The sequence below is a fragment of the Globicephala melas genome, unplaced genomic scaffold, assembly GCF_963455315.2.
Source record: "Globicephala melas unplaced genomic scaffold, mGloMel1.2 SCAFFOLD_829, whole genome shotgun sequence".
NCBI classification, from domain to species: Eukaryota; Metazoa; Chordata; class Mammalia; order Artiodactyla; family Delphinidae; genus Globicephala; species Globicephala melas.
Genome location: NW_027207958.1, coordinates 1 through 23030, shown reverse-complemented (window position 1 = coordinate 23030; position 23030 = coordinate 1). Strand labels below are relative to the sequence as shown.

The 23030-nt window shown below is 42.3% G+C and overlaps 1 protein-coding gene and 2 pseudogenes across 1 annotated transcript; 2 read left to right on the top strand and 1 right to left on the bottom strand.

Annotated features, from left to right (window-relative positions):
* The first annotated feature begins 1535 nt into the window (after positions 1-1535).
* Positions 1536-3865, top strand: LOC115850601 (transcription initiation factor TFIID subunit 7-like). The gene has a single exon (XM_060293144.2). It carries the CDS (start codon positions 2285-2287, stop codon positions 3332-3334), a length of 1050 nt encoding a protein of 349 aa, XP_060149127.1. The 5' UTR covers positions 1536-2284; the 3' UTR covers positions 3335-3865.
* Positions 3866-8581: 4716 nt separating this feature from the next.
* On the top strand, positions 8582-9487 carry LOC115850957 (mitochondrial ornithine transporter 2-like; annotated as a pseudogene).
* A 5676-nt stretch (positions 9488-15163) lies between these two features.
* Positions 15164-22944, bottom strand: LOC115850945 (protocadherin beta-2-like; annotated as a pseudogene).
* Positions 22945-23030: the final 86 nt, after the last annotated feature.

Sequence of the window (23030 nt, the reverse complement as noted above, 5' to 3'; positions counted from 1 at the left end):
GAATTTTCTAAATGTTAATCACATTTTAAGTGAATTCTCTAAAACTTAGATGCAGGTGTTGATATATTAGAGAATAGAAATTGAAATTTTAATGACCTCGATAGTCTACCAAATTGATCCTATTAATAAATAAATGGAAATGAAGAGGAATAAGTGGAAACTGTTACACAGTTAGACTGAAGTACTATAAATACATGTTGAAGAATACTTGACCACCTAAAGAAGAGGCAAGCAGAAAAGTTATCCAAACAGTAGAGGTGGATTTTTTAAAATTCCAAACTAATTTAAAAATTACTGGCAAATGAGTAGAAGGAAGTAATACTTCAATTATATTCTACTTTAATCAGACTATTCGTCTTTCAGCCAACTGTCCTAAATGAACGTGGGCCTCCAGAAGAACACGACCTTCTCTGTTTACATTTATATCTACGTCAAACACATTAAAAAGAGGAATCACTACTCAGCCATAAAAAGGAACGAAATTGGGTCATCTATAGAGACGTGGATGGATCTAGAGACTCAGAGTGAAGTCAGAAAGAGAAAAACAAATATCGTATATTAACGCATATACGTGGAACCTAGAAAAATGGTACAGATGAACCGGTTTGCAGGGCAGAAATTGAGACACAGATGCAGACAACAAACGTATGGACACCAAGGGGGGGGAAGTGGCAGGGGAGGGGAGGGCGGGGATGAACTGGGAGATTGGGATTGACATGTATACACTAATATGTATAAAATGGATGACTAATAAGAACTTGCTGTATAAAAAAATAAATGAACTAAAATAAAAAAAGAGGAATCATCCTTGTTCCCTCACGGGGTCTTCAAAACAGAAACAGACCGAGTCACGGGCCCCCTACAGTCATCTTCATAATCAAGAAACAGAGACTAAGAATTATAGTGGGCTTCACGTCCTCACTCCACTGACTTGGGTACTTTAAAATCCACGGTATGGTTAGTTATGAGTTTTTTTACGGCTCCAGATTGAATATAGCCTGTGGAGATGCCCAGATATTTCCAGAAACAAAAACCACTTTCGCATGGACGCCCTATCTCTGGCAATCGCGGAAGCCTAGGAGGTATCCGGCCCCACAGAGATCCGGTAAAAGCCCTAGCTTAGCGGAGGCGGACGGGACAATCTATGTCTCTTTTATAACCGTTTTCTCTATATACTTGTGAACCTACAGCTTTTTTTTTTTTTTTTTCGGTACGCGGGCCTGTCAATGTTGTGGCCTATCCCGCTGGGGAGCACAGGCTCCAGACGCGCAGGCCCAGCGGCCACGGCTCACGGGACCAGCCGCTCCGCGGCACGCGGGGTCCTCGCGGACCGGGGCACGAACCCGCGACGCCTGCATCGGCAAGTGGACTCCCAACCGCTGCGCCAATAGGGAAGCACTAAACCAACCCCTCTTTACGAAACATAACCTTCATCCCGTTAAGACCAAGTTCTCGCGAGACAACAAGACACGCCGGAGCGCGTATTCGGCCGTTGCGCCTGCGCGCGCTTGGGAAGCCCGCACTTCCGCCCGAGGCGTGTTGCGACTCACAGCAGCTTCCCGTCCCGTGTGGTGACGTAGCTGTCTTTTCTCGGCTAGGTCGGCCGTTAACGGACGGAGTCCCGCTGAGCTGCGGAGTTGCAGAATCTGGCGTTTGGAGCTGCGGTTGTTGGCGAGATTTCGCGTTGCCCGTCCTCAGCCATTTCACCGATAATCAGCGGATCGCTTTGCCAAGTGCCGGGAAGAACGAAGGAATTCGGAAGGAGACGCTCGGCTCCCGGCCACCTTGCTCTGAGTGGCTTCCTTTTCCGCTCGCGCCTGTCCGGAGAAACTGGACTTATAATCGTCACTGGATTGTAAGTACCTGAGGCGAAGAGAGCTCACTACGCCCCGCTTTTTGCGTATCTTTGTTCCGGGAGAGTTTGTGGATTGGGAGTATCTGCTGAGCCTTACTTTCTGTGCCGAACATCATTCCGTGGGAGCCGCCATTTGCTTTCCCTGCGTTGTCCTGCAGCGGCATCTAGAGGTTGGAACTTGGCATCGCAGCTGATAGATTTAAATGGACCTGCGTAAGGCAATGCGTCAGTAACGACTGGTATTGTTACAGCATATTTATAAAGACTTGGGGCTTAATTCAGAACAGACGCTTAGTTGCTCTTCTATCCAGAACTGTTTGTAATTAAAGACTTGAATTTATAAAGAAGTGGTCTTTCTGTTGAAATAGCTGAAATTTTTCAGTGCAACAAGTGGTTATTAGAGAAAAAGTGAGTCACAAAGAAATAAAGATGAGTAAGAGCAAAGATGATGCTCCTCACGAACTAGAGAGCCAGTTTATCTTACGCCTACCTCTGGAGTATGCCTCTACCGTGAGGCGGGCGGTACAGTCTGGTCATGTCAACCTGAAGGACAGACTGACAATTGAGTTACACCCTGATGGGCGTCATGGAATTGTCAGCGTGGACCGGGTCCCATTGGCGTCAAAATTGGTAGATCTGCCATGTGTTATGGAAAGTTTGAAAACCATTGATAAAAAAACCTTTTACAAGACAGCTGATGTCTCTCAGATGCTTGTCGCCACAGTTGACGGTGATCTCTATCCTCCTGTTGAGGAACCAGTTGCCACTGCTGATCCCAAAGCAAGCAAGAAAAAGGATAAGGACAAAGAGAAAAAGTTTGTATGGAACCATGGAATTACTCTGCCTCTAAAAAATGTCAGAAAGAGAAGGTTCCGTAAGACAGCAAAGAAGAAGTATATTGAGTCTCCAGATGTGGAAAAAGAAGTAAAGCGGTTGCTGAGCACAGATGCCGAAGCTGTCAGTACCCGTTGGGAAATAATTGCTGAAGATGAAACAAAAGAAGCAGAAAACCAAGGCCTTGATATCTCTTCCCCAGGCATGTCTGGCCACAGGCAGGGCCGTGACTCATTAGAACATGATGAGCTTCGGGAGATATTCAATGACCTTAGCAGCAGCAGTGAAGATGAAGATGAGACACAGCATCAAGATGAAGAAGACATAAACATCATTGACACTGAGGAAGATCTGGAAAGGCAGCTACAGGACAAGCTAAATGAGTCAGATGAACACCACCAAGAAGACGAGGGAACTAATCAGCTGGTTATGGGAATTCAGAAACAGATTGATAACATGAAAGGCAAGCTCCAAGAGACCCAGGACAGGGCAAAGCGACAGGAGGATCTCATCCTGAAAGTGGAAAACCTGGCTCTCAAGAACAGATTTCAGGCTGTGCTGGATGAACTGAAACAAAAGGAAGACCGAGAAAAGGAGCAGCTCAGCTCTTTGCAAGAAGAGCTAGAATCACTCCTAGAGAAGTGAGCAGAGTTTTGATACTTAATTTCATTCCTGACAGTGGTCAGCCTTGAAAGAAAAACTTTGTTTTCATCACCTGGACTAGATAGTAAAACTTTGTAGTAGTTCCCAATTTCCTCCACTGCCTTCTATTGGATTTGTCTTGCAGACAAATGTAACTGTGAATTTCTATCTCATTTGTCTTTTGGAACCACTTTGGTGGGTGTTTGTCCTGTAGTAAGTAGGAATGTATAGACAGATAAATGTAGGGAAGTTGTAGGATTAGTGGGGTGAACAGTTGAGTTTAGTAATTAATCACAGCTTCACTGCAGGACTTTGCTGCTGTTTCTCCTTTTACGAGAAGCTGCCATTGCTACTCTGTGATGCCATCTGAGATAAATTAGTAGAGTCTAGTTTGGTGGCAGTGAAGTTTGTTTACATATGTTTTCCCATGCTGTAGCTATTGTCCCAGTTATTCAAAGCAGTTTTCCACGTTTTGCATTGCAAATCATTTCATAAAGTTGTTTTCACAATAAATAAAAGCAAGTAATTTTCACCTTATAATGTGTCTTGCTCTTTTAGGGGTAGTGGGTATCAGATCCTCTTCTGAAGTGGTTTCTTTATGGGGTTTAAGGGGCTGACCAATTGGATTCTGTTTTGTAGGAAAAGAAGCAGTTGTGTTAGAATTTAAGAAAAAGAGGAACAGCAGAGGCAAAGAAATGGGGAAATGTCATCTTTGCATTATGTTTCCAATCCACCTGCTCCATTTGGAGGTCAGGAGATAAAGAACGTTCCTAAACTATCCTAAATTCTTTTCTTTCAGCCTGATCTCACCACATTCTCTCACTATTTTCAATCCTGAGCTTATTTACATTTTTTTCAAGGAGTTTAATTACTACTCTTTCTCTATAATAGTCTATTGGGATAAATATTATTATGCATCTATCACACCAAAGTCTAAGTTACCTGTTGCCCATGTCCTCACTAGGCTGTAAATGCACCGACATTACGTACTTTGCCTTGTTAGTCACTGTAAACTTACTAAAGAAGAGTAGAGATTAAAATCACAAGTTCAGGAGATGTGGTGCCTGTGTTTGTATCCTATTTCAGTGACCTAGTTGAGATTGATCTTGGGCAAGTAAATTAATCTGTTGGTTTCAGTTTCTTCATCTCTAAAATGGAGGTGATAATATTACCTACCTGGGGGCCCTTGAGTTGTTGGCTATTGAGTTGATACATATAAGGACTTAGAACAATTCCTAGAATAAAAGCAAACTATTATTGCCTATTTACTAGGGTCTGAACGTACAGGGATCAAAAATTTGATTTAAAGCCTGATTGAAATGGTAGAAAAGTGTATAAAGAAACAGCTGCTTTAAATGGGGTTGACTGATTTCAAATTAAAGAATCATTCTAAAAGTTTATAAATTACAGCAGAAACAAAGTTTGCTTCAAATACATCCGCAGCATAAGCAAACTGAGTCAGTTTACTACTGTAGCTTTGGTTTTTATTTGATTCATTTACGGCTTGGTCTTGCATAAATATTAAAACCTCCATAATGAAGAGTAATTATCTGTTATGTAAACTTCAAAAGAGAAAAACTTAAGAAGGTTGGGATCCATTTCCCTTCATGTAAATCCAGAGTTACCAAAAAAGACTCACTTTTCTCATAGCTCCCTTGCCTGATGAGTGTGATGTATAGGTGGGCTACGGTTTTCCATATTTCTGAGTTCATGAATGGAAGTTGAACTTTTTTAATTAGTGTTTTAAAATAGTATAAGAAAAAACTCACTGAAAATTTTAAGCAATGCAGAAATTTTACAAATTCTTAATTTTATTCACTCCCCTATTGCCGGTCACTTAGGTTGTTCCATTTTAAATTTGCTATTACACAGAATGCTGCAATAAGCATGTCAGTGTGGTCTCTGTTTTGCATTATTTCTATAGATTAGGGAAATGGGATCTTTATGTTCACATCTAAATGTCATAAAGCCTGACGTTTTGAATTTGTAGATCAAATGTTTGAGACAAAAAATTTGGACAAATTGTGACCAATCATGCCTCTGAAGGACTGTCTTCAACTCTGCTTAAACTTTTATTACCTGGTAAGAATTGTGTGAAAACACAGACTAGGAAGACAGCTCACCACACAGCAGGTATATTGGCCTTCTTTCTATATTTCAAACGCCCAGCTCTTTCACACTACAGAGCTTTACTTATATTACACTTATATTTCCCTTTTCCTGGAACAGTCTCCAGATAGTCTCATGGCTAGCTTTTTGTTACTCAGCCCTCAGCTCAAACCTTACTTTCTCTGGTAATCCTATCTGGCTACTCCATCTGATTGCTAGGGAACATGTGATGTGGGTGTGCATCTTCACTGAGAATTTGGAAGTTCCTTTGCCATTGTTTTCCATGTATGCGTGGGAGTACATGTGTTCCAAGTCCAGCTGTTTAAATATATTTCATGGAACTTGAGATCTGTGTATTATTGCACAACTATGTCTGATAATTCAATGAAATTACAGACGATTTCCCTATTAATGCCCTCATGATGCCTGGCGCTGATTACTAACTTGGTTTCTCCAGAACATAAACATATATGAATTTAATGCAAAAGCAGTTGATGATTTATTGTAGTATCCAGCATCTCTTGTGTTTGTAAAAACTGTATGTGCTTCTAAAAAACAAACAATGAACCATAGGTAATTAATGGACAGTTTTAAAAAACCAAAACAGTTTTTAAAAACCCTCAAATGTGAGGGACTTCCCTGGTGGTGCAGTGGTTAATCCACCTGCCAATGCAGGGGACACAGGTTTGAGCCCAGTCCGGGAAGATACCACATGCTGTGGAGCACCTAAGCCCATGTGCCACAACTACTGAGCCTGTTCTCTAGAGCCCGTGAGCCACAACTACTGAGGCTGCATGCCACAACTACTGAAGCCCGTGCATCTAGAGCCCATGCTCTGCAACAACAGAAGCCAGCGCAATGAGAAGCCTGTGCACCGCAACAAAGAGTAGCCCCCGCTCGCGGCAACTAGAGAAAGCCTGAGCACAGCAACACAGACCCAATGCAGCCAAAAATAAATAAAATTAATTTTTAAAAACCATCAAATGTGATACAAAATTTTAAAAATTTTAAAAATTAAAAAATTTTTTTGTAGTTTAAAATGGCACATTGTTCTCATGAATCTCTTTTCTCTGTCAGATAGCCTGCTAATATAGTAACCGCCAAGGGCAAGGAAAATAGGAGATGAGACAACAGTGGATGAGAGATGTCAATGTTTTCAGAAGGCCAAAGCAGATGAAGAAACGATAAATTCATAGATCACAGAAAGTTACATGCTAAATGTCTGCAAGGAGGTATACCAAAGAAACAAACCCACCCACTTGACATAGACACGGAGGCTCAGTTTTTGCAGGCAGTTTCCAAGGAAGAGAGAAGGTGTGAGGCTAGAAACAGGATTCATTAATAGCTGTGTTCAGGGACTTCGCTGGCAGTCCAGTGGTTAAGACTCTGGGCTTCCACCACAGGGGGCACAGATTCCATACCTGGTCTGGGAACTAAGATCCTGCATGCCATGTGGCACAGACAAAAAAAATAAGATAATAAGATCTGTGCTCAGAGCTGTTGGATGTCCAGGAGCCCTATCTCACTCAAGCCAGATGACTTTTCCTTCCCCATGCCACAGACAGAAAGTTTATTTTCTGGGTAAATTGAACCAAAGAAGGCACAGGTGGAGGCTGGGGGTCCATAGCATTGAACAAGGGAATTGTGTGAAAGTCTGTTTTCTGACTGCAGGATGTCAACCCTCTTCTCCCACTTGGTGTCATTAAATCAGTACCCAAAGTAAACACCACCCGCACCCCCCCTCCCCCGCAAACACACACAGACACACACACACAGTCAAGACTGGAAGATTATTCTCTGAAGAAACCATATGGTACCAGAGAAAAGAAATCCAGATACATTTGGGCACTCTCCAAAGAAAAGGCCAAGTCACTACTTACTACAATGAAGTCTACCTGTTGAGAAACAGTATCCACGCACAATCTGCTTTTAGGTGCCTCACTTTTAAATATTAACTGATACCCAAAGAATCAGACAAGGAAAGCTTTCTAAATGAAAGAATCCTTTTAGCATACTTTCTGCCCCCTCCACCATTTTGTTTTTATCCCCAAAGTAAAATACCGCCTAGGGCTTAAAATGTAAACTTTAAGAGAATTCGTTCCAACGCTGGGATTATAAGCATATGGGAGGAAAAGTGTGTCCTGACAGCGGTACCCTCACTGATGCCCCAAACTGCATCTTGCCTACTAGGCCTGTAGTCAGTTATATCCAGAACTGCTGCTGCATAAAGCTGCATGGCTCCTCAGCAAGAACCCCGAGACTTAGCACGCACAGAGCGCTGGAGCCACACAGGTCTTTTATATCAAGTTTTTCAGCTGTATATAGATGTTTTCCAATGCGATTGTACACGGCCTTGACTTAACCTCTAGAAATAACGAGGGTGTGCGTCCCACCAGCTCACAGGGCTTCAGGCCAGGATCCTCGGCGATGTTACCACGACACAGGGGATCTGCCCGCCTCAGGCCTCCCCCGGCGTAGCCCCCGGCGGGCAAAGAGCTACACCTGGAGAGGCGCGGCGGCCGGCACCTTTGTGGAGCCGCCATTCCTCTCCGGAGACGATTAAGGGTTTTCTGATCCGAAGGAGCCACCGATTGTCAGGTAAACCCCGCAAAGTGTTTGTTCGTTTTCCCTATTTTAAACCTTTGTCTCTGTAGATTGACTCTTTGACCCCAGGCGCGATCAAGCACCTCCCATTTTGTTTTGCCGGGAGATGGGGGTCTCTGGCCGAACAGGAAGGCAAGTCTTCCTCCGCCGCAGCAGCGCCTGGAGTTTCTGGCCGTAATCGCAGGAATTTATCGGACAGCTTTCTACTGCTGTATTGAGATTCATTAGAAGTGTTTCTCTAGTCGGCCCCGGGGCACGCGGGCGCTGGGACCGCCGGGCGGCGCGGAGCGAGCGGGAGGGCGGCTGACGGGTTTAGGGCCCAGACGCGGCGGCCGCAGGGCGCCAGGAGAGGCGCGCGGGGGCCCGCGGGCCGGGGGTTATTTCAGTGCGTGGGGAGGGCGGCCCGCGGCCTAGTCTGGGGTTAAGCGGCTTCTCCCGCGCCGGAGAGAGAGCCAAGAGCAGGCGGCTGGACACGGGACGGCCTCCTAAGCTCCAGAGAGTTCCCTTCCTCGGAGACCAGCAGAAGAGTGGGCGAACATGAAATCCAATCCTGCCATCCAAGCCGCCATCGACCTCACCGCGGGGGCCCTTGGGGGCACAGCATGCGTCCTGACCGGGCAGCCCTTCGACACAATGCAAGTGAAGATGCAGACGTTCCCTGGCCTGTACAAGGGCCTCGTCGACTGTGGCCTGAAGACGTACTCCCAGGTGGGCTTGCGGGGCTTCTACAAAGGGGCCGGCCCCCGCGCTGATGGCCTACGTCGCCGAGAACTCAGTCCTCTTCTTGTGCTACGGCTTCTGCCAACAGTTCGTGAGGGAAGTGGTTGGATTGGACAAGCGGGCGAAGCTGAATGATCTGCAGACTGCGGCCGCTGGTTCCGTCGCCTCTGCGTTTGCCGCGCTGGCCCTGTGCCCCACTGAGCTGGTGAAGTGCCGGCTGCAGACCATGCACGAACTGGAGATGTCAGGGAGGATAGCAAAAAGCCATAATACAGTTTGGTCCGTCGTGAAGAGTATCCTTAGAAAGGATGGCCCCTTGGGCTTCTACCACGGACTCACGAGCACTCTGTTTCAAGTAGTACCAGGCTATTTCTTCTTCTTCGGTGGCTATGAACTGAGCCGATCGTTTTTTGCCTCGGATGGATCAAAAGATGAACTAGGCCCTGTCCCCTTGATGTTAAGCGGTGGAATTGCTGGAATTTGCCTTTGGCTTGTCATATACCCAGTGGATTGTATCAAATCCAGAATTCAGGTTCTTTCCATGTTTGGAAAACAGGCAGGATTTATCACAACTCTTTTAAGTGTTGTGAAAAAGGACGAGTAGCAGCTTTATATTCTGGTCTGAAAGCTACTTTGATTCGAGCGTTCCCTGCCAATGCGGCACTATTTTTGGCTTATGAATACAGCAGGAAGATGATGATGAGCCAGTTTGAAGCATACTGAAGTGTCTTGGTGAATCTGGATCCAAGTACACGCCTTTGAGGACTATAATTTAACTCAGAGTTTCATGGAGCACTGGACCAGTGTGGTATTATTTTTGACTTCATGGGAACTTTGCTTTTGTCTTCCCTGCTTATATGCTAAATCTTAACCTTTATGGAAGAACCTCTATTTTATATCATATAATTTCTGCCCATAATTGTATTGAAATAGAAAAGTTGCTGCTCTTGTGTTTGGTGAGATAATACAGGGCGAGTGGGTGGCCGTATGTACCTAATCTGAAAAGCTAAACATAGTTGTATCACCGGGCTTTTGCATAAATCTACACATGTGCATGCAGTTTGTTTGCTTATATGTTGTGAGTGAAACACAGTTTGGTTTCCATGTTTAATCTCATGTCACTAGAAAAACCGAGTTAAACATGTTTCAGGGTGGTTATAAATGATTACTTAACCCACTCAAGATGTAGGGTCTCTTTAAAAGTCTGCTTAACATGTGCACTATATTAGCCAATTAAAGTTTTTAAAAAGTTTTTGGTGCTTGAAAACGAAAATATCCATCTACATTTTTTCATTTACAATGATTTATTTTTTATTGAGGTAATCTTGATTTATGGCATTATATTTCTACATTTGTATACCCTACAATGTGCTCACCACCAAAAATTTAGTTTTCATCTATCACCATACAGTTGATCCCCTTTATCCACTTTGTCTCCCTCGTTTACCTGCCCGCTCTGATAACCACTACTCTGTTGTCTGTAATGACGTTTGTTTTATTTGGTTTTGGTTTGTTCATTTATTAGGGGTTTTGTTTGTTTATTATAGTTTTTCATATTCCAGATATGAGTGGAATCCTATAGTATTTATCTTTCTCTGTCTGACTTACTTCACTTAGCATAATACCGTCAAGGTCCCGCCATGTTGTCGCAAATGGCAAGATTTCATACTTTTTCTCATCTAGATTTTTTGTTTAATATTTATTTGGCTGCACCGGGTCTTAGTTGCGGCATGCAGGATCTTTAGTTGCAGCATGCAGAATGTTTTTAGTCGTGGCATGCGGGATCTAGTTCCCTGCGCAGGGATCCAACCTGGGCTCCCTGCACTGGGAGCGTGGAGCCTTAGTCACTGGACCACGAGGGTGGTCTCTGTCATCTTAGATTCTTAAGAGGAGAATATACCTGCATACTGATGTGTCTTCCACAGCCTCGAGTTAAAGTTTCAGAGTAGGCACCCTGGATTTTCCCAAGATGTTCTACTCTTAAAATAGTGCTATTCATCTTCAAAGTGGGATCATATTCCACACTCTTAGTTAGGTGTGGCCTAGAGCATTAGGCCTCTGGGAAGTAGCCTGGCCTTTGTCTGTACCAAATTTCCTTCCTCTCTTCTCCCAAAGAGCTTCCCCTCTGCTCTACTTTAGACTGAGGAAGGGGTGAGGGATGGGGCTGTGCTTCTGTGCTTGGATGAAGACCCATGTAGTTGACAACAGTTCTTGGCTTCCAGTCTCGGGTCCTGGCCTGGGTAGGATTCCAGGATGTACTATTGGCCCATTTAGGGGTTGTTGATTCCTTTTGGATCGTTCACTGTCCTCTCTGCCTCCACCAGTCAGAAACCCTTCCAGGGAACAGAGAGTGCCAAAGCCATGAGAACTTTTTGTGCCCTGATGGTGATCAGGTGACGTTACCAGTGGATGAAGTCCTCTCCTCTCAAATAGAACTAGACAGAACTTAGTGCTTGCAGTACACAGTGATTAATGTTAGGGCTGACCCATCCTGAAGTTTACCTGAGGGCTGATAACTCCTTGTCATTTTTTTACAGTGTTGGAAACTTCTAAATTTCGTACTGGCCATCTGTGAGTTTTATTGATGACTGTATATATGATGTGATTTTACAAAGCAATGAAACATAAGAAAAGCAACTTTATTAAACTGTACCATATGTATGTATATAGGCACTGACAAAAACCAAAAACAGAAAAACATAGTTCGTCTGATCCCCACACTCTTGTGCATGTGTTCTTTGGCCCTATAATGTAAGAGGGTCATTCTTACTAAAGTAAGCCTCATCATTCCATGATGATCCAAGACCAGCAGAGTCTCTCTCAATAAGAAGTGTTCTTAAGCAGCCTGTAAAGCTGAAAAGAGGCAGGCTCCCAGTGTCAATGATCGCACGTGGCATGTGTGTCAATCACTGCTGGTGGAATGTACACCTGGTATGGAATCCCCAGTTTCCTTCAGATTTTTTCTATCTGTGAAACCTCTGAGGTAAGTCTAGCCATATTGCCAGAGGCAAGAGGGTCAGGGTGATGGATGTTGACAAATGGGGGCTGGGGCAGACATTTGGGGAGGGGATGCTCAGTGTCATGCCTGGTGTGCTCCAGAGCGGTGGCTGGTCTTCCATTTGCTTTTTCTTTAAAAGAAAACCATTTTTCTACTTTACTTCTAAGTTATTTATACATTTAAGTTATATATTGCGTACGTAAGTGGTCAGTAGCTACTTAATGGGGCTTCATTCAAGCAGGTCTGGATTAAAGCAGAAAAGAGAACAGGAATGGCTTCTGCAGGAAGTGGACCTTTCAAAGTCCGAAGGCCCCCTGCTCAGTACCCATGAGCTTGTCTCAATTAGCCCTATAGTCAACGGACCTTTTCACATGTTGTCCATTAAAGGTTTACCTAAATATCTTCAATAGAAATCATTTGAGGCAAGCAAGAGTGGGAGTAAGGAATTGAAACCTAAGTCAGAAGAATTGTTTTCCACCCTTTTTGCTTAATTCATGGTTCAATATTTAGATACAATTTGTACCACTTCAGATCTGTACTCAGACAAAACTATAGTAACTTGAAATATTGTGTTTAAAGAAATTTGAGTGTTCTATCATTAAACTATTTACCTAAATAAAAATATTTATTGAATTCACACCATTTACAGTATACTGTATTGAGCTCTGGGTATTCAGATATTAATGGTCTGGTTTCTGTTCTCAGGGTCTAGATGGTCTAGATGTTTGTTTTCAGTCAGAAGAGCAATATTCTAGAATACAATTTAGAACAAAAAAATAGAATCCAAATTGTGTGTGTGTGTGTGTATGTAAAATCAATGATGTGTGTGTGTAAAATCTTTTCCTTAACTGTGTTTTTGTTTTTATATTGTGGTTTCTTTGTAGTCTTTAAATTAGTTTCATGGTATTTCTTTCTTTTTTCTTCCCCAGCTTTATTGAGATATAATTGACAAATAACATTGTGCATGTTTAGGGTGTACAGTGTTATGATTTATATATGTGTTTATTATGAAATGATTATTACAATAAGGTTAGTTAATGTCCATCACCTCACAGGTTACTATTTATTTATTTTGAGGTGAGATGGTATTTATTTCTAAGATTTAAGTTGGTCAAATCCATATTTCTGATGCCTAGCCTTATTTTAAACTTTATTTCCATATGGTATAATTTATCCGTCAATTTTTTAAAAATTATTATTATTATTATTATTTATTTTTTTTTTTTGCGGTATGCGGGCCTTTCACTGTTGTGGCCTCTCCCGTTGCGGAGCACAGTCTCCCGACGCGCAGGCTCAGCGGCCATGGCTCACGGGCCCAGCCACTCCGCGGCATGTGGGATCTTCCCGGACTGGAGAACGAACCCGCGTCCCCTGCATCGGCAGGCGGACTCCCAAACACTGCGCCACCAGGGAAGCCCTTAAAAATTATTTTTATTGAAGTATAGTTAATTTACAATGTTGTTAGTTTCCAGAGTACAGCAAAGTGATTCAGTTATACATGTGTGTGTATGTGTGTGTGTGTGTGTATATATATATATATATATATATATATATATATATACTTTTTCAGATTCTTTTTCATTATAGGTTATTACAAGATATTGAGTATAGTTCCCTGTGCTAAAGAGTAGGTCCTTGTTGTTTACCAATTTTATATATAGTAGTGTGTATGTGTTAATCCCAAACTCCTAATTTATCCCTCCCTCCCCCACTCCCCTTTGGTAGGCATAAGTCTTTGACTCTATTTCTGTTTTGTAAATAAGTTCATTTGTATCATCTTTTTAGATTCCACAAATAAGTGATATCATATATTTGTCTTTTTCTGTCTGACTTACTTCACTTAATATGGTAAACTCTAAGTCCATCCATGTTGCTGCAAAAGGCATTATTTCATTCTTTTTATGGCTGCATAATATTCCATTGTGTGTGTGTGTGTATGTGTGTATATATATATATATATATATATGCCACATCTTCTTTATTCATCTGTTGTTGGACATTTAGCTTGCTTCCATGTCTTGCCTATTATAAATAGTGCTACTGTGAACTTGCATGTATCTTTTAAAATTAGAGTTTTCTCTGCTATCCCTCAATTTTTTTTTTTTTTTTTTTTTGGCCATGGTGCAAAACTTGCAGGATCTTAGTTCCCGACCAGGGATTGAACCCAGGCCATGGCAGTGAAAGCACTGAGTCCTACCACTGGACTGCCAGGGAACTCCCTGGTATCCCTCAACTTTGAAAAATCTTATTATACCCTTTGGTCTACTGTCAGGACCAGATGGTATGCATCTTGCAATGCTATAGTGATACTGTAGCTAGAAATTCATTCTCTGTTCCAGCTTTCATGGGATACTAATACCAAGCTACAGCAGTTAAGTATATGTAATATCTCAGAAGGACCATATCTGGCAGTGGAGTATCAAACTTGATCATTTTCTTGAATTAAACAAGAAAATGTCCCCAAGTTGTTGAACTTGGAAGAAAAAGCCTGTGCGTCTGGAGCCTGTGCTCCGCAGCGGGAGAGGCCACAACAGTGAGAGGCCCGTGTACCAAAAAAAAAAAAACAATCTGAACCCATTTGTCTCTGATATTCCAATCAGAAACCTCTCATATTAGTAGTTCTGGAACTTAGTCTTAGTGATGTTGACATCCCCAGAATGCTCAGAAGGTGGCCTTATGAGCAGCTCTCCACTGAAGGCTCCTTGTTCATCCTCCACATCTGAGTATCATTGAATAGGAGCAGAGAGAATTGGAAGAGGAAGATGGCTAAATCAAATTAGTGATCAAGAGGATAGAGCATGTGTTGGCTTGAGTAAACTTCTGTGGGTGGTTCAAGGAACAGAAGGTAGGGCTGGGATAGGTCCTAGACCAGGTATAGCATGATTATGCCAAATAGAAGGTGGCTTCTAGTTGTTTTTAATAACAGCACATGTTTGTGCCTGGCTGTGTCTGTCTCTTAGGAGCCTAGATATGCTTCAGTGCTCTATACTTCCAGGTTGTGGGTCCATGTGCTAAACATTAAGTACTTTGAGGCTTTGAATCTTTGATAAAATAGTCATGAGTTCTAGCTCATCACCATCCAGGATACCAGCTTGTTCTACCTGGTACCAACTCAGTACACAATATAGGATTGCTTAGCAGTGGGTTTTCTTTGTCATCCAGCAAGTTGGGTGTGTCATCCAGGACCACCATATGCAGCACTGTCATGCATATGAATCAAGACCATGTTTTTTCCCTGTAGGTAATTCTCATGTATCAATTACTTCAGTTACAACTCATTTTCCTCAAAATCAGCTTTATTCTAAGATTAAATCAGCTTGTTTACTCTAAAGATTGAAAAGTAAATGATGTCTTCATTAGCTCTCATGTCTATAGCCTTATCAGACATCATGACAGCCAAGAAGCAGAGGGTGACAGTCCCTAAGATTTTGCTTCATAGAGCAAATGCAGAGCAGTGCCACCCAAGGGAGACTGGGGCCCAGCTCAAACACATCATTAGGTGTTGGTCCAGAACTTCTACTTGTGTGTGGCAAAGTTGAGCTAAGCTTCTTAATTAAGGCTTGGATTTGTAGAGCCTGAGGCTGTAACCACTTTGAGACTCCTTCCTCCCTTTGCAAGACTACCAAAACCAGTAATGGTATGAGGGAAACCTCCAATAGAACATGAGTTCTCACTAAAATATCACCAACTAACAAGACTAACAGTGTGAAAAACAGACTCAACAAATAAAAGATGTTTACAGAAGCAACAGAGATTGGAACAACATGGAAAGAACTTAAAAGTAAAAGATATTTAATTTCCTCCAACAAAAAAGAAGGAAATGGCAATTGTTTAAAAAAAAAAAAAAAGAACAAATTGTTGTGAAAACCTGCCAAATGGAAATTTTGGGGGAAAAAAGCCCACCAAAAACTATAGTTAACTTAAAAAAATTCAGTATATTGGGTGAATCTCAGGTTTGGACCTAGCAAATATCAGAACATCAAGAATAAAGAAAACATCTTAGAGAAAAGAAGTTTACAGATAAAAGAATGAGAACTAGACTGATAGACTGTTCATCAACAGTCTTCAATACCAAAAGAGGGAGAAGGAAAATTAGTTTACATGTTATTTTTTTATATAAATTTATTTATTTTTTTGCTGCGTTGGGTCTTCGTTGCTGTGCACGGGCTTTTGCTAGTTGCGGCGAGCGGGGTCTACTCTTCGTTGCGGTGCGGGGGCTTCTCATTGAAGTGGCTTCTCTTGTTGCAGAGCATGGGCTCTAGGCGCGTGGACTTCAGTAGCTGTGGCTTGTGGGCTCTAGAGCGCAGGCTCAGTAGTTGTGGTTCACGAGCTTAGTTGCTCCGCAGCATGTGGGATCTTCTCAGACTAGGGCTCGAACCCGTGTCCCCTGCATTGGCAGGCGGATTCTTAACCGCTGCACCAACAGGGAAGTCCCTAGTTTACATTTTAAAATCTATGACCAACCAAACTATTGGCTAAGAACATGAGGATTAGACATACAAATAACTGAATTATGCCTAATAAGTTGCCAGCTTTAAAACATGTAACAATCTACTCTAAAAAGCAAAATATAGTAGTGGAATATATGTTTAAAAACTGTCATTTTTTAAAGTCCCCATTTGCAAGGAAGCCATATTCAAGGATTAAGGAAGATTTATTAAAAGTGTGGTAAGTTAGTTCACTAGTTTTAATGAGTGATATTTGAATATAGTTTAGTCTTTTAACAACTCTACATAAAAGTTTAAAGTTCATTTTCATCTCTTTGCCTTTCAGTATTAAAAACTAGATTAGAATATTAGTAAGAGATCAATCTGGAAATAATTCACAGTAATGAATTTGTCCATCCTTTAAAAGAAAAACTACTGGGAAATTATTATGAATGTAGAAAGTCATCATTTTTACCTAGTTCTGGACTTTCGGTTGGGGGAGTTCCAAAAAGTGGCAAAGATACTTAGTACTATACATATAGTGCCCTCTCTGTCATGTACTTAATAAAATATCCAGGTAAAGAAGTTTCTGAAAGTTGTCTTCAAATAAAAGGGTAAAAGGTTTCCAATAGCCAAGAAATAAAAGCAACTTTGAACCAAGAGTAAGGTATAATTTTTTCCTATCTTCAAATTTAGTCCATATGATCTTTTCTGGTTTTACGAAACTCTGATCACTTCTCAACAATATGTGAATTCAGTGCATCTATCAACTAAGATATTATTACGTATCTGTCTTCTTATGTCTGGGTCTAAATAACTCCCCGGTTATATAGTGCCTCCAATTTGAGTCCAAAATCATATACCATATTGGCCAAAAAAGAACTGGCCTCCATATTTTCTGTAGTTGAAAACTTCCCTGGTTCTCACATGAGCTGCAACTTAGCCAGCCAAATACAGAGAAGTCTTGATCAGAATTCTTTGCCTTTTCTCTGATCTTCATGAAAATTCAGCTAAGTATGAAAAGAAGAAAAAGAAATCTGACCAAAGATTCAGATTCAATATCTCTATAAAGTACTTAATGAGTGAAAGGAAATACTGTCTTTCCCCTGATTAGTAAGGATTCGTGTATTTCACTCTCATACCTAAAATAACACCATTTTAATATGATTATAACTTTATGTGTGATTGAAGACATGTCAGTATTAAATTTTTTTTTTAACAGTCATTAGGCATTTTAAATTTTTGAGCTGTAATTGACATGTAACACTATATTGGCTTCAGGTGTGACAATGATTTGATATTTGTGCATATTGCAAATGATGACATAAGTCTAGTTAACATCTAGTTAACAACATTCTTTTTCTCTTTTGAGAATTTTCAAAAATTTGAGAAACTTCAGTTCTCTTTCTTCTAGTCATGAGTATTCAATTTCTGGAAAGTTCTATGCCTCTGGATGAGAAAATGCCTATGAGGAGAAATTTTATTTTTTCCTAATCAGATTTGATAATTGGAGACTAAATATTTTGTACTTTAAAATAAGGTTTTTTTCTATTTCATTCAAAATAGACATAAAAATTGATGTTTGGTTGCTTCAAGAGTTTATTCTTAGTTGTAGTTAATTTAGACTTTCACAGTGATATCGCTCTCTCCCCTTTAGAACTTCCCATTCTTCTAATCTTCTTTTAATTACTCTATAGGAGGTAGAATGCTGATGTGGTTGGGCAGTGTTTATCCCAAAGTACAATACATAATCCTAAGTCATGTCAGGTTGAAATCTGAAGGAGGGAACTAAGAGAGGAAACAGAGAAAATATTTCCTTCATATATCACCATATAAATGCCAAGTAGATATTAATTTTTTTAAAGTAGGATTGGATGGGACACCACTTTTGCTATAAAGCATTTAGAGAACATATATACATGTACTTTCTTGAAATTTTTTTAAAATGGCCCTCAGGTTGATAATACTTACATCTCAGAAGTTAAAAAACAAATTGTCATTCCACCAGATGCTTATTAAATAATCTTTTCATGCCAAACGAAAAAGCACGATCAGTTGTTCAAAATGCCTATCTTTAATTTTTTTTCTCAGTCATCCATCATAAATACACTTTAGGCAAATCTAGGAGTAATCTGACCTACATTTTTTGTCCATTTTTAGCCAATATAAGCATATACAGTGTTGAAATATTAATTGCAAATGTCAAAACAGAAAATGAATTATATGTGTAAGTTGTATTTGAGTACTAAGCCCCTACAGGATGATACACCTTAAAATGGTACATATTAAAACATTTTTAGTTATCCACTTCATTAACCACAGACAAAGCTGCTTTAGGAGTATTATAAAGAATATTACCTGACTATATTCAATAGGGTAAATTATTAATATTGGTGGTTCAGAACTCTCTCTACATTGCTTTGCATAGAGAATTTGAAATAACTACCTTAAATAACCCTATTTGAAATCATCATTAAAAGATAATGCATTTATTTTTACTCACCTATTAGAAAAAGAAAGAGGCATTAATACTGGATTGAAAAGGTAGGAAGTAGATCAAAAAAGAACATGCAGGGTTAACTAGACAGAAAGTAAAATCAAGATATAAAGAAAATACTATATCAACTCAAGAGCCTTGACTTAAAAGAAAGCATTCGTAGCCAGACAACTTTCTGATTCTTCTGTTAATGAAACCTACGCTATTCTTGCAATTGCCTTTTTGCACTAGTCCTGCCCAGTGTCTTGAACCAGACCACTAGGGAGAATCGGCTTCAAGACGTTCAACTCATTGAACCCGGAGCCTCCCGTCAGACACACCTCGTACTGGTAGCTCTGGGACAGGGTCTCCGTGCCGCTGACGTCCACCAGGTGGCCTGGAAAGGGGCCCTCGGGCACCGAGCAGCGACCCACCGAGGCAGCCCCGCCCCTCCTGCACAGCCGCACCGCGACGAACACCAGCACCGAGAAGAGGAAGCGCGACGACACCGACGCCAAGGCGACCAGCAGGTAGACGGTGAGCGGGGCGTTCGGGACCGCGTCCGCCGCTTCCGCTTCCGGGGCCGGCAGGTAGGGCCGCGAGAAGCCGTCCACCAGCAGCACGTGCAGCGTGACGCTGGCCGAGAGCGGAGGCTCGCCGTTGTCCTTGACCAGCACCAGCAGCCTGTGCTTGGCCGCGTCGCGCTCGCTCAGCAGCCGGGCCGTGCGCACCTCGCCGTTGTGCGCCCACACGCCGAACAGCCCGGGCTCCGTAGCCTTGAGCAGTTGGTACGACAGCCAGGCGTTCTGGCCAGAGTCGCCGTCCACCGCCACCACCTTGGTCACCAGGTAACCCGCCTCGGCCGCCCTGGGCACCAGCTCGGTGCAGGGCGCCGAGGTGTTCTGCAGCGGGTACAGCACGAAGGGCGCGTTGTCGTTGTCGTCCGCCACGAGCACGCGCACCAGCACCTGGCTGCTGAGCGCGGGCGAGCCGCTGTCGGCGGCGCCCACGCGGAACTCGAACGCCCGCAGGGCCTCGTAGTCCAGGGACCTCAGGGCGAACAGGTGGCCGTTGTCCGGGTTGATGGACACCAGGGAGGCCAGGGGCACGTGCGCGTCGAGGGGCGGCAGCAGCGAGTAGGTGACCTGGGTGTTGGCGCCCGCGTCTCTGTGGCGCGGACGCTGCCGATGTGCAGGGCGGGGCTGTTGTTCTCGCGGACGGACAGGGTGTAGGAGGTCTGGGTGAAGGCGGGGGCGTTGTCGTTCACGTCGGACACCAGCACGGTTATGTTGTGCTGGGTTTTCAGTCTCGGTGTCCCCATATCTGTGACGGTGATGGTGATGTTATATTCGGATCTTGTTTCTCGGTCCAGGGCTGCGTTTGTGACTAAACTGTAAAAATTCTCAACAGAGTGTTTAAGAATGAAGGGAACATCATCTTGGATGGAGCAAAGCATCCTTCCATTGTCTCCAGAGTCAGGATCTGAAACGCTGAATACAGCAATTACAGTCTCCTGCAAGGTTTCTGGGATCTCAGTGATAAGCGTTGACATGGTCAGTTCCAGCGGGTTGTCATTCAAATCCATCACTTGGACAAACACCACACAACTGCCAGAAAGGCCCCCACCATCTGTCGCCTGAATATTTAATGTATAAGTCTGAATAGATTCAAAATCCAGTTCCTGTGTTAAAAGGAGTTCTCCCGATTTTGCATTTATTCCAAAATGTCTTCCGAATATCCTCAGATGCTTGGGAAAGTACATAAGATATTTCTCCATAGGTTCCAATATCTAAATCTCTGGCAGAGACAGTGGCAACATGGGATCCAATGGGGCTGTTTTCTAGGACATGCGCCTCATAGTGCAGCTTTGCAAACTCGGGGGCATTATCATTGATGTCTAAGACTTCAATGTGGATTAGGGTGGTCCCAGACCTGGGTGGAATCCCGCCATCCAGCGCTGTGACGGTTAATCTGATCTCAGGCTGTTCCTCTCTATCCAGTGCTTTGTCCAGCACCAGCCGTGGTAATATTGTGCCGTCGGAACTGTCTTGTAATTTAAGATGGAAGTGGGAATTGGGGCTGACTGTGTAACTTTGGAGACTGTTGCTTCCTACATCTAAGTCCTGGGCACGCTCTATTAGGAAAGTAGTTCCAGGAGTGATACTTTCTGAAATTTTCAATATTATTTCTTTGTCTAGGAAAACTGGAGAATGATCATTTATGTCCCTAATCCGTAGCTCAGCCTGGAAAAACTTCAAGGGATTTTCCAGTAACATCTGGAAAGGTAGTACACAGGGCTCGGTAGGGCCACACAGCTCCTCCCGGTCCAGTTTCTCATTTAACAACAAATCCCCGGTCTGCCTATCAAAATGCAAACGCATTTTTTTCCCTTTGGAAACGACCCGGGGGGCCCGAGCAGCTAGATCATCTACCTCCAACCCCAAGTCTTTCAACAGATTGGCCACAAAGGAGCCACTGTCCATCTCCTCGGCCACTGAATAACGCCTAGGCTCAGAGCCAGCCTGAGCTATGCCCAGCCAAACAAAGAATATCAAGACTTGCCTTTGTTTCAGAAAGCATTTCTTCCTCTCTCCTGCCTCCATCGCACTCTCGTCTCCCAGCAAACTTGACCCAGCTCGGATTCACGTTGTCGCTGATCTATCTCCCAGTATCACTCAGACACTGGGATAAGTGGAGATGCCTATGGCCCTGATTTCCCGGAGCAACTGCCTTAGAAAGCCTCCTTTTCCTGCTTGCTTCTTTAGCAGAGCATCTGGCTAGAGGAGCGCAGACTGGTAGCTTTCTTCCTTCTACTTCTAATGCTGCAGCGCCACCCTGCGTCCTTTCCGAGTGTTTACTTTTACCAAAACATCCCAATCCTTTCTTTCAGACTGATGGCAATCTAAATGGAATATTTTCAAGTAGTGTCTCTCAATGTACCGAAGTAACAATAGTTCCATATTAACTAAAATCCAGTCCCTAATAACTTTTTAAAATTATCCTTCCATTATCCTCCCCCAGTTTTCTTCAACTTAAATAAGAATTCATATTCACTCTTGACTTCCTTTTACAAATGCACTTATTTTCTTAACCACTTGACATAAGGAATGTCTTAGAAAATGTTTTTAAACCAAGTTTCATGATTGTATTGGTGTTACATCTGTTTATTCTAGAACAGTCCCCTGTATTTTATTGATATTGAATTTTTTGAAATGTCCAGATCAGTTGTCTTATAGGTAAACAAAAGATAAAAATAGCTAAGGCATTGGTACTTGTGACTATAAATTAACAATTAGCTATGCTTCAGAAGAAAAGAAAACACTACTGAAGATAGAGCAATAAAACAATAACTATAGCATTATTCAGAAAGGGGGTGTTTCCTCTACTTTTTACCCAGAGCCCAAAAAGCAAGAATGCCAAGGGTGATAGCTGTCTCCATATACTATCTTGTTTTTAGCTTCAAGTAACCTAATTTAATTGGAGATAAGGTGATGTTAAAGAGATGTATCTCCCGTCTCTCTGTCTTGCATTAGGTTGGCAGAATATGGGAATTTTTTTTTTTTTTTACATTCAATGGAAAGAAAATTCTGGAAGGAAGGACCAAGGCATTTTCTTTTTATTCCAGAGTTCTGAGATAATCCTTAAAGAGGTGAAGTCTTCTTCTGGAAGTACTTGTAGGATGAGCAGGTAAGTGTCAACATCACCAATTTTATGGAATTGTCATCCAACATCTTTTACATGAAGAAAGGTATTTCTGAAACTATTTCCAACATCTTTTACATGAAGAAAGGTATTTCTGAAACTATTTCCTATGTAAATTGCCTGAATGTTTGCCATGTAGCCATGAAGTTGCCTGGTAATTTTCTTGCAGTGGATGTTTATAATGCACAGATATGAGTGGTATTTAAAATGTGTGATGAGTACGCACCAGAGATTGGAGAATTCAGTGAGACTGGAAAATTCAGTGAGCCTGGAGAATTCTGTGAACAGCTCCTTAATATACTGAGATTAAATCTTGAGCAGGCTTTGACAACCAGGTTGCTGAGGAGCATGCATCTCAAAGGTTGTCACTGATTGTCACGATCTGGACCTTAGGAGGTCTGTGACTAGTGTTGATACCTACCATTTTCTTCTGTGAGAGTTAAACTTACCATAGGTTGTTCTTCATCCAGTGATTTTCCCCCAAGAATGGGCAAATTACTCACCCCACTATTGCATCGCATATTATTGTGAAATTAAACTCCCTGTGTGGTTTCCAATGGTGGAAAATTCGACCAAATCTCATGCACATCCCCATGCACATTCTGAAACATTCACAAGAATTTTTCAAAGGGGCAACTTCTCAGATTCATAGATTTTTCTCAG

Excerpts from the sequence above, each read along its gene's own strand:
- LOC115850601 (XM_060293144.2), top strand. The coding sequence starts at position 2,285 with ATGAGTAAGAGCAAAGATGATGCTCCTCACGAACTAGAGAGCCAGTTT.